Source organism: Aethina tumida, chromosome 6 (assembly GCF_024364675.1).
Source record: "Aethina tumida isolate Nest 87 chromosome 6, icAetTumi1.1, whole genome shotgun sequence".
NCBI classification, from domain to species: domain Eukaryota; kingdom Metazoa; phylum Arthropoda; class Insecta; order Coleoptera; family Nitidulidae; genus Aethina; species Aethina tumida.
In genome coordinates, this window is record NC_065440.1 from 11,465,865 (window position 1) to 11,478,979 (window position 13,115).

Here is a 13,115-nt window from a genome sequence, read left to right on the forward strand (position 1 = left end):
TGTTTATTAAAATAAAATAAATAAATTATAAATTTATAATTAATTCAAAAAGATACAAAATGAGCAATGACAGACCAAAAAATTAAAAAAAAAAAACAAGAAAGAATATTTTACATTTAAAAATATGATTATTATTAATTAAAGAAATATTCTTCTATAATTTTTAAATATTAATTTATATTTATCATTGTATGGGTCAAAAAATAAACCCAAAAATACTAATTTCGAATGTTAAAATAAAATAAATAATTTATTTTTAATAAATTTAAAATTAATTCTAAAAAATACAAAATGGACAATTACAGAACCTAAAATTAATAAAAAACTAAAAAAAAAATATTTTACATAAAAATTATTATTATTAATTATTTTTAAAAATAAATTGATATTTTATATATTGTTTCTCAATATTTTTCTTCAACATTTTTTTTAGTTTGAATTGTGTCCATTTAGCACTTTTCCACAATTAATAATCATTTAATAATTGGACCAATTTCTTGAGCCAAATATTTTTCTTATTATTAAAAATACTTTTTTGTTTAAAATTAATTATTATATGGGTAAAATTTGGAACAAAAAATAATAATTTTGTTTATTAAAATAAAATAAATAATTTATAAATTAAAAATTAATTCTAAAAAATACAAAATGAGCAATTACAGAACCTAAAATTAATAAAAAACTAAAAAAGAATATTTTTCATTTATAAATATGATTATTATTAATTAAAGAAAGATTCTTCTACAATTTTTAAAAATGAATTAATATTTTATATATTGTTTCACAATATTTTTCTTTAACATTTTTTACTTTGAATTGTGTTCATTCAGGAATGTTCCACAATTAATAATAATTGATTAATTTGACCAATTTCTTAAGTTAAATATTTTTCTTACCAATAAAATTATTTTTTTTTGTTTAAAATTAATCATTATATGGGTAAAATTTATAAAATTTATTTATTTATAAATTTAAAATTAATTCTAAAAAATACAAAATGAGCAATTAAAAAAAATAAATAAAATAAAAATTAATAAACTAAAAATGAATATTTTATATTTATAAATATAATTATTATTAATGAAAGATTCTTCTACAATTTTTTAAGAATAAATTAATATTTTGTATATTGTTTCTCAATATAATTTCTTAAATTAAATATTTTTCTTACCATTAAAAATATTTTTTGTTTAAAATTAATCATTATATGGGAAAAATTTAAACCCAAAAATAATAATATCGTTGATTAAAATAAAATAAATAATTAATAAATTTAAAATTAATTCTAAAAAATACAAAATGAGCAATTACAGAACCAAAAATTAATAAAAAAACCAATAAAGAATATTTTACATTTATAAATATGATTATTATTAATTAAAGAAAGATCCTTCACAATTTTTAAAAATAAATTAATATTTTATGTATCGTTCCTCAATATTTTTCTTCAACATTTTTTACTTTAAAGTTATCCTTGTTCCACATATATGGGTAAAATTTTAACACAAAAATAATAATTTCGTTGAATATTAAGATTTTTTTTATATTTTTTAAGAATAAATTGGAATTTTATAATTGTTTCTCAATATTTTTTTTAACATTTTTTACTTCATGTTCATTCAGTAATGTTCCACAATTAATAATTATTAATTAATTTCTTAAGTTTTCTTATTGACCGAATTTTTTTTAATAATAAAAATTAATGACATAAAATATAATTAAGAAGCATTTTTCAGATTTTTTGGTTGACCGAAATTTCCTGAAAATCAGCCTAAAGAGTATAAAAAATATCAAACACAATTTAGTCATGGAATGCACCAAAGACGTTAAACAATTTGAATAATTGAAAACGATGATTCGTTACATTTTTAAGCGTTCAATTTATCAAATTCATGTTCAATTTAAAGGTCAAAATGTTTGTGGTGTGAAATGTCCCATTAAATTTCTAAACCAATAAACTAATCGTTTATATTTAAATAAAAATTAGAAACGATAACACGTTCACGCAACGATTAAGTTTTTCCAAAACGATTATCGCCGATAATTTCCACACAAAATCAAAATAAAAATTTACAGATTACATATCTGTCCTCCAAACTGGGATCTGTGCGGACAACAAGCATTAGAATGTCAAAAGACGTCCTTAAAAAAAATGTATACAAAACGAGACGAGATAACAGATGATCACAAACGAAATTCGATTGTGATAACAGCGAGGTTCAAGGTCGAACGGAATAGACTGAGATAACAGTAAAAAATACGTCATGAAACACCTAACAAATGTTTAAAATAATAGTAAAACAACTCTGGAATTGTCTGGAATTGTCTGGAACATAACGGGGGTGGCAAATAAAATCAGACTGTTTATTATCTGACAACAAATAGATCTTAAAAAATTTATTATCTGCCTCAAATAAATGTTTGTATTATGATAGACTACTTATTTTTTTTTAAATAACAAACAAAAAATTAGAGTGCGTTGTAAATATATCATTTTCAAAGTCACACTATTTATTATCTAACAGTAAATAGATTTAGAAAAAAATTATCTATCTCGAATAAACATTTTTTATTATGATAGGCTTAATATTTTTTAAATACCAAATAAAAATGAACGAAGGCTGTAGAAATATCTTATTATTTATTATTTAATAGTGAAATAATTAGGCAAGAAAAAAAAAATTAATTTTTTGAGAAAAAATGAAAGTACGCCATACAAATATTTTTTTAAAGTCACACTATTTATTATCAGAGTGTAAATAGATTTAAAATAAAATTATTTGTGTCAAGTACGTGTTTTTTTTTACGAAAGATTTAATATTTTAAAATGGCAAATAAAATATGAAAGTACTAATAAAACATATTCTTTTAAATCGTTCTAATTACTATCTGACAGTAAATAGATTTGGAAATAATTATCTGCCCATATATATAGATTTTTTATTGTGACAGACATATTTTTTTAAAATGGTTAATAAAAAATGAAAGTACTTTATAAAAACAATTTTTTTAAAGTCATGTTATTTATTTTTTGGCATTGTATGTATTTAGAGTAAGGTTGTCTGCCTCAAATAAATGTGTTTTTATTGTGACATATTTAAAATAGCAAATAGAAAATGAAAGTACGTTATAAAAACAATTTTTTACTCAAATTTTTTATTTTCTGGCATTGTATGTATTTAGAATAAGGTTGTCTGTCTAAAATAAATGTTTTTTTTTTATTGTGACATAATTAAAATATTTAAAATAGCAAATAAAAAATGAAAGTACTTTATAAAAACAATTTTTTACTCAAATTTTTTATTTTCTGGCATTGTATGTATTTAGAGTAAGGTTGTCTGTCTCAAATAAATGTTATTTTATTGTGACATAATTAAAATATTTAAAACAGCAAATAAAAAATGAAAGTACTTTATAAAAACAATTTTTTTGAAGTCGCATTATTTATTATCTGGCATTTGTATGTATTTGGAATAAGGTTGTCTGTCTCAAATAAATGTTTTTTTATTGTGGCAGAATTAGAATATTTAAAATAGCAAATAAAAAATGAAAGTACGTTATAAAAAATATATTTTTCAAAGTCACACTATTTATTATTTGACTCGAATAGTTTAAAAAGATAAATCTGTCTCAAATTCATGTTTTCTATTAGGACAGATATACTATTTAAAATAGCAAATGTAAAATGAAAGTACTTTATGAAAATATAATTTTCATTGTCACATTATTTAGTATCTGACAGTGAGAAAAATTAGTGAAAATGATCTGCTCCAACTAAACGTTTTTTATTATGGCAGAGAATATATTTAAAAATATATCTACCTCAAATAAATGTTTTCTACTACATATTAAGTTTTTTAAAAATCACATTATTTGTTAGCTGACAGTGAAGAGATTTAGGAAGAACATTTGCCCTCAAATAAATGTTTTTGTCTTCATGTGTTAAAATTGCAAATGAAAAATGAAAGTACGTCATAATTTTTTTTAACTCGCACTATTTATTATTTGATTATGGATAAAATTAAGTATTGAAAAAATTATTTTTAATAGCACATGCTTAATTTTTAAAATGACAAATAAAAAATGAAAGTACGTCATGAACATCTTCTTTAAAGTTGTACTGTTTATTATCTGAATATGAATGATATAGAATTAAGTTATCTGCCTCAAAAAATGATTTTCAATAGGACAGGCTTACTTTTTAAAAGCACAAATAAAAAAGTGAAAGTACGCCAAAAAAAAAAAAACATCTTTTTTAAAGTGGCACTGTTTATTTTCTGATTATGAATAATATAGAATTAAGTTATCTGCCTCAAAAAATGCTTTTTAATGGGACAGGCTTAATTTTTATAATATAATATAATAAAAAATGAAAGTACGTCATAAAAACATTCTCTTTAAAGTCACACTGTTTATTATCTTATTATGAATGGATGTAGAATTAAGATATCTGTTTCAAAAAAATGATTTTTAATAGGACCTGTTTAATTTTTAAAATGACAAATAAAAATGAAAGTACTGCATAAAAACATCTTTTTTAAAGTCACACTAGTTATTATTTGATTATGAATGAATATAAAATTAATTTATCTGCCTCAAAAAAATGTTTTTTGATAGGACAGGCTTAATTTTTAAAATGGACTTTAAATTAAGTTATCTGCCTCAAAAAATGATTTTTAATAGGACAGGTTTAATTTTTAAATTGACAAACAAAAAATGAAAGTACGTCATAAAAATATCTTTTTTAAAGTCAGACTGTTTATTATCTAATTATGAATGAATTTAAAATTAATTTATCTGCCTCAAAAAATGATTTTTAATAGGACAGACTTACTTTTTAAAAGCACAAATAAAAAAGTGAAAGTACGCCAAAAAAAACATCTCTTTTAAAGTGGCACTGTTTATTATCTGATTATGAAAAATACAGAATTAAGTTATTTGCCTCAAAAAATGCTTTTTAATGGGACAGACTTAATTTTTAAAATGACAAATAAAAAATGAAAGTACGTCATAAAAACATCTTCTTTAAAGTCACACTATTTATTATCTGATTATGAATGAATATAAAATTAATTTAACTGCCACAAAAAATGATTTTTATAAAATAGGCTTAATTTTTAAAATATAAAAAATTAAAGTACGTCATAAAAACATTTTTTTTTGAAGTCACACTGTTTATTATCTGCTTATGAATGATATAAAATTAAGTTATCTACCTCAAAAAAACTATTTTTAATAGGGCAGGCTTAATTTTTAAAATGACAAATAAAAAATGAAAGTACGTCATAAAAACATCATTTGTAAAGTATTTATTATTTGATTTATTTGTTTATCTATTTTATTTATTATCTGATTCTGAATGAATACAAAATTAAATTATCTACCTCAAGAAAGTGATTTTTAAATAGAACAGGTTTAATTTTTAAAATGACAAATAAAAAATGAAAGTACGTCATAAAAATATCTTTTCTAAAGTTACTATTTATTATTTAACAGTGAATTGATTTAGAGAAAGACGTCACAAATATAGAACATTTTTAGGACATACTTCATAATTAAATAAAATAGCAAATAAGTAATGAAAATATGTCATAAAAATATATTTATGAAATTCACAATATTATTTAATAGTTACTCTTACAAAAAAATTATCTGCTATTGATGCTATTTAATATTGAATAGAAAAAATATATTTCATAAAAAATATTGTATATTGATTTTAATTAATCACAATTTATGATTTCATCACGTGGTTCCTTATCAGCCAGATTCCAACGTTTTGTGCGTCGTTTTTTTATTATTAATCTCGTTTGTTTATCAATTTCAGGTAGCGATAAAGATAATCGACAAAACGGCCCTCGACGAGGACAACCTGACGAAGATCTTCCGCGAGACGGCCATACTGAAGAAGCTGCGCCATCCGCACATCACCCGCCTGTACGAACTGATGGAGACCAACAACACGATCTACATGGTCACCGAGTACGCGAGCGAGGGAGAGATATTCGGTAAAACGCGCCCCGACACCCTCCCCGGAGACTGAGTTTTAATTAATCGACTCTCGACGGTTTTGTAGATCATCTCGTGGCGAAGGGACGGATGCACGAGCCGGAAGCGCGACGGATATTCAACCAGATCGTATCGGCCGTCAGCTACTGTCACTCGCAGGGGATTGTTCACAGAGACCTCAAGGCTGAAAACTTACTGCTCGATCACAACATGAACATCAAGGTATGCTGCGGGGTGGTTTTAGACTCTCTTTAATGTTTTGAGAGAAAATTGGGGTGCCCGGATGCGGGGTGTTTAAGACGTGCTTATTTTTTGGGTTTTATGAATTATTTGAGATAAGCTGCAGATAATTTTGGAAGCATTTTGGATGTAGAAATTCTTGATGATTTAAATAAAACCCTAAATTAATTAGTTAAAAGATGTAAAAACTAAATATATAAGAATTGATACTAAAACAGTTCTTTATAAATTATTTAAATATGAAAATAATATTAAATTCATGAATAATTAAAAAATATTATCATGAATGTAAATTTATATTTTACAATTATCATTCTATAAAATTAATAAAAATGTAGGAGAAAATTATACCTACATATTGTATAAATCAAAAAACATCTTAAAGTTTTTAAATTAAATTGAATTAAAACGATTAGTTTTAAAATTAAATATAAATAATTATAAAAAATATAACCATTTTATGACATAAAAACCCATAAATACGGCTCATATAAATAAATTTGAAAGTTATTGAAAGATTTTTATTATAAAAAAAAATAAAACTTAAATATTAAGAATTATAGTAAATTAACGATTTATTTATAAAATAATAAAATTTCAATACATAATAATGAAAATAAATATTATTAAGATTAAAATAATTTAAAATAAACAGAGAAAAAATTATTAATTATTATAAGAATATATAAAATAAACAGAAAAAAAATAAAATTTCAATACATAATAATGAAAATAAATATTTAATAGAAAAACTTATTAATTATTATGAGAATATATAAATTAAATAATTAAAATAAAATAATAAGATTTAAATAATTCAAAATAAACAAAATTTCAATACATTATAATAAATATATAATAAATAAAAAAAAATTAAATAATAACTAACCGTAATAAAATTATAAAAAATTAAATATAAATAATAAAATTCAAATAAATTATTTGGATTTTATTACTTTAGCTATTTAAAAATATTGATTTTAGTATTTTTATCTGTAAAACCTAATTCTTAATTAATTATAATTTTATTAAACTAATATTTTTATAATAAATTTTTATTTATTGTTTTAATGTTTTTATTTAAATTGTATTCATAATTATCTATAATATTATACTTAAGTTTTGTATAAATAAATAAACTCTTTAAGTTTTAATTAATTAAATTGAATTAAAATTAAATATAAATAATTATAAAATAAATAAAAATTAACCAATATTTTTATAATAAATATATTATTATTATTAATTGTTTTTAATGTTTTTTAATTAAATTTTATTGATTATTATTAATGATATTCGTTCAGTTATTTTATTATACACTTATTATTTATCATTCTTATTATTTTAACTATTTAAAAACGTTAATTATAATATTCAATAATTAACTATAATTTTATTTTTAATATTATTTTTTAGGTTTTAATTTTTTAATGTTATTTACAATATTCAATTGTAATTATTTAATATTTAAATATCATGATTCTCATTTAAACTAAAATTTTTATAATAAAACAAATGATGATTTATGATATTTTATTTTGTTGATTATTTAGATTTTATTAATTTAATTGTTTAAAACATTTAATATTTAATTTATAGTTATTTATAATATTTTGGGTCAAATTTAAACTAATTTTATACAATATATTGAATATTTTAATTATTTTTGTATTTACTTTTTTTCTTGTTTATTTGAATTTTATGATTTTAACTACTTATCAATATTAATTTTAGTACTTTTATTTATAATATCCAATTTTTAATTTACTATAATTTTATTTTATTTTTGTGTTTTATTTTTTATTGTTAATGCTCTTTATTTATAAATTAAAAAAAAAATCCTTTTTTTAATGTTAATGATTTACAATATTCAATTTGTAATTATTTATAATTTTATTATGATTTTTAATTTTTTTTTGTTGATTATTTAGATTTTGTTAATATAATTGTTTAAAATTATTAATTTTAGTATTTTTATTTATAATATCCAATTTTTAATTAACTATAATTTTATCTTTTATTGTTTTAAATGTTCTTTATTTATAAATTTAAAAAAAAAAAACGTTTTTTAATGCTATAATTTACAATATTCAATTTGTAATTATTTATAATTTTATTTTGATTTTTAAATTTTATTTTCTTGATTATTTAAATTTTATTAATTTAATTGTTTAAAACTTTTAATATTTATTTTTTTATTATTTATAATATCCTGGGTCAAATTTAAACTATTCTAATTTAAACCAAAATTTTTATAATAAAACAAATATTATTTTTTATGATTTTTAAATTTTATTTTGTTGATTATTTGAATTTTATTAATTTAAGTGTTTAAAAGTTTTAATATTTATTTTTTTATTATTTATAATATTGTGGGTCAAATTTAAACTATTTTTTATAATGTATTGAATATTTTAGATCTATATCTATTTATCTATATTTATCAATATTAATTTTTAATTAATTATAATTTTATTTATTTTAATATTTTTCATAATATATATTTTTTATTAATTAAAAAATTATTTTTTGTTTTTGTGTTTCTTAAATTTTAGTTTTTTTTTATTATTATTTGGATTTTATTATATCAAATATTAAAAAATATTTAATTTTAGTATTAATATTTATAATATTTAATAATTCTACTATAGCTTCTATTGAAATTCTTTATTTATTTGTTAGGCTCTATTAATTGTTTAAAAACTTTATAATATTTACTTATTTTATTAAATAAATTAATTTTAATTCATAAATATTTTCAAATTTTAGTTTTTTTTTATTGGATATTGTTATTTTAGAATGTTTTAATAATAAATTTAATGTTAATATAAAATATTAGTTAATTTAAATAATTAATTTTCCATACAAAATATTAAAAATTAACTTTATTATGACAATAAATTAAGAAATAATTATATAAATAATAAATAATAAAAAATTAAGGCTATTTTTGAAATTTTCTGCATCCCTACAATTGTATATATATTTTATCTGGTAAATGTAATAATTTGATAGTAAGAATCTTTTCGAAATCCGTTCACAGCTGGCCGATTTCGGATTCAGCAACCAGTTCACGGAGGGCAGCCTGCTGTCGACGTGGTGCGGATCACCGCCGTACGCCGCCCCCGAACTGTTCCAGGGCCTCAAATACGACGGACCTAAGGCAGACATTTGGGTAAAACCACCACCTGTTTTACATTCCCAATTAATATATCTAATCGATCTTGTTTTGTAGAGCTTGGGCGTCGTGTTGTACGTGTTGGTCTGCGGGTCCCTGCCGTTCGACGGCCGCCTTCAGTTCATGGCCCTGCGCAGCGTGGTCATCGAGGGCAAGTTCAGGATACCCTACTTCATGTCGCAGGGTAACGCTCCTGTTCGTGGTTGTGCCCTCGGAGTTACTCACCGATTCGTTTCAGATTGTGAACACCTGATCAGACACATGTTGGTCGTCGATCCGGACAAACGTCTGACCATACAGCAAATCGCCAAGCACAGGTGGCTGAGCGACGTCCCGCCGGTGGACACCGGTCCCGAGTACGAGATGCAGTTCAACCGCACCGTCATGGACCACATGCTTCAACTGCCCGACCTGGACCACGCCGTCATTACGTCGTCCATCCAGAACAACACATTCGACCACATCCACGCCATCTACAATCTGCTGCTGGACAAGCTGCACCAGCGCACCATCGAGTTCCAAGTGAGGCGGAACCGCAAAGAGGACACATTCCAGAAGGTCCCCCCAATTAACTGAATTCACCTTACTTAACATATATTAATTGACCGTAATTACAGAACGAGGATCAGGAGCAGGACGTGCATCTGACGCGGCCGCCGAGGATCAACGAGCGCAGCGAGTCGTTCAACGAACAGCAGTTGGCGCACCATCTGGCGCAGGAGAATGCGGCGCGGGTTGCGTTCGGATGTGCAGTTCAGCCACGGGACGATCATCAGTACAACTGTCGCAGGGAGAGCTTCAACGAGAGCTGTCTGAGGGGGTACGGGGACGAGGCGCGTGAACGTCGCAGGTCGCAGCAGAACGAGTCGCCGTTCGTCTCCATGCCCACCATACCCGCCGTCTATATGGCTGAGGATGGGGAAAATCAGCCGTTGGAAAAGGTTAATTTAGTTAACATAAGGTTTTGTGGTGTGTCGAGAGAAATGCAGTTTTCCCTTTGGTTTAAACAATTTAATATGTATATTTATTATTATTCAGATAAATGTCAAACTATTTTTTTCGCATAAAGAAGAAAGTTATGTTAAAAATTAATTTATATAAATTCTAAATTTTCTTTCTCTAATAAATAAACAAATCATTCTAAAATATCCGATATAAGATTAATATTATGAGCTTTCTTGTTGCTCATTTTAAAGACATCTTTCATAGTTAGTGAATACATAAGACACAAATTAATTTTGGTAATTATTAATTGTTCTTTACAAATTTTTATCAGTTTCATTAATAAATAAATAAACAATTCTAAAATATTGTTAGAATGTATACTATGAGCTTTTATTTTGCTTATTTTGAAGAGATCTTTCATAGTTAAAAAAGAAAGTTACAAGTCAAAAATTAGTCCTAAAGTCCTAAATTTTCTTATTATAAATTCTAATTAGTTTCTTTAACAGATAAATTAACCATTCCAAAAATTCAACAAATTCTGTATTATGAGCTTTCATATTGCTCATTTTAAAGGTATCTTTCGAACTTAGAAAATACATAAGATACGAATTAAATTTAGTAATTATTAATATTTGTTCTTTACAAATTTTTCTCAGTCTCATTAATAAATAAATAAACAATTTTAAAAAATTTACAAAAACTATTATGAGCTTTTAATTATGGTTAAGGTAAAAAGTTATAAGTTAAAAATTAATTTTTGTAAGTCCTAAATTTTCTTAATACAAATTCTAATTAATTTCTTTAATAGATAAACTAACCATTCTAGAAATACAATAAACTCAGTATTATGAACTTTCATACTGCTCATTTTAAAGATATCTTTCGTAGTTAAAGAATACATAGGATGTAAATTAAATTTAGTAATTATTAATATTTGTTCTTTACAAATTTTTATCTGTCTCATTAATAAATAAATAAACAATTTTAAAAAATTTACAAAAACTATATTATGAGTTTTTATTTTGCTTCTTATGAAGAGATCTATCATGGTTAATGAAGAAAGTTATAAGTCAAAAATTAATTTATGTAAGTCCTAAATTTTCTTATTACAAATTCTAATTAGTTTCTTTAATAGATAAACTAACCATTCTAAAAATTCAACAAATTCAGTATTATGAGCTTTCATATTGCTCATTTTAAAGATATCTTCCGTAGTTAGAAAATAAATAAGATACAAATTAAATTTACTAATTATTAATATTTGTTCTTTACAAATTTTTCTCAGTCTCAAAAAATAAATAATTCTAATAATTCATCTTGTTATGAACTTTTACTTATAAGAATAATATAAAATATATTTTATATAATTTATTTAATTCTTCCTTGTTACCTTGTTTTAACTAATATAATAAATAGTATAATGTATTACATATAAAGTATGGAAGACATTAAATCACCAAGAGGACATTAGTTCATGAATCCTCACCCACCATTTAATCATTATATGAGTAAATAATAAAAATTTTATTATTGTACAGTTCGGCGACATGGACACAGACGCTAGTGAAGAAACGGTGTCGTTAACGGTGCCATCGACGTCCACTTCCACGGGCTACGGCAGTTACAGTTCGGGTGATAAGTATCTGACCGTGCGCAGACACACAGTAGGACCAGGTGATCCTGCGCACGAACAAGTGCTCGAGTCACACTACATGGTACAAGAAGCATTGCATTTGCCTGCTCCACAGACTCCTTACTATGGTGGCAAGGATCCTCAATTATTGAAGCCGCCAACAGTCTTGAGTGCCGCAGGCGGTTTCGGACGGAGAGCGTCAGGTATTATTATTAGTTTTTATTAGATTACAACCTAATGTACTGAAAATGAACAATATTTTATTCGAACTAAATAAATAAATAACCTTTTGTGTAAACAAATAATACTAAAATTTAACTAAAATAATTTATACTCTCTTTCCTTTCCTTTATTTCAAATTAGAATCAGCCCCATTTATAAATTAAACATATAATTCTAAAATTTAACTAAAATAATGTATACTCTCTTATTTTATTTGTATTAAAAGGGTCTTGCTTAGTTAAAGAAGGTATAAGATAAGAAATAACTTAAATAATTCTTAAATTTCCTTTATTTCAAATTAGAATTAGACCCATTTATAAAATTAAATAAATAATTCAAAAATTTAACTAAAATAATTTATACTCTCTTATTTTATTTGTATTAAAAGGATCTTGCATAGTTAAAGAAGGTATAAGATAATAAATAACTTAAATAAATCTTCAGTTTCCTTTATTTCAAATTAGAATCAGTCCCATTTATAAAATTAAACAAATAAGTCTAAAATTTATCAAACATTTTTTATCCTCCCTTATTTATTTGAATTAAAAGTGTCTTACGTGGTTAAAGAAGGTATAAGATAAGAAATAACTTAAATAATTCTTAAGTTTCCTTTATTTCAAATTAGAATCAGTCCCATTTATAAATTAAACAAATAATTCTAAAATTCAACTAAAATAATTTATACTCCCTTATTTTATTTGTATTAAAAGGATCTTGGATGATTAAAGAAGGTATAAGATAAGAAATAACTTAAATAATTCTTAAGTTTCCTCTACTTCATATTAGAATCAGTCCCATTTAAAAAATTAACCAAATAATTCTAAGATTTAACTAAAATAATTTACACTCTCTTATTTTATTTGTATTAAAAGGGTCTTGTATGGTTAA

The 13,115-nt window shown here is 23.1% G+C and overlaps 1 protein-coding gene across 5 annotated transcripts in view; it reads left to right on the forward strand.

The window, feature by feature from the left end:
- The window catches only part of LOC109605697 (uncharacterized), a 31,399-nt gene that overhangs the window by 1,619 nt on the left and 16,665 nt on the right, over nt 1–13,115 (forward strand). For all 5 annotated transcript variants that reach the window (XM_049968769.1, XM_049968768.1, XM_049968770.1 and 2 more), the window contains exons 2-8: nt 5,828–6,008; nt 6,077–6,231; nt 9,293–9,424; nt 9,485–9,611; nt 9,666–9,985; nt 10,045–10,368; nt 11,911–12,208. In XM_049968769.1, coding sequence (XP_049824726.1) covers nt 5,828–6,008; nt 6,077–6,231; nt 9,293–9,424; nt 9,485–9,611; nt 9,666–9,985; nt 10,045–10,368; nt 11,911–12,208 — 1,537 coding nt within the window. The remainder of the gene's footprint in view (nt 1–5,827; nt 6,009–6,076; nt 6,232–9,292; nt 9,425–9,484; nt 9,612–9,665; nt 9,986–10,044; nt 10,369–11,910; nt 12,209–13,115) is intronic.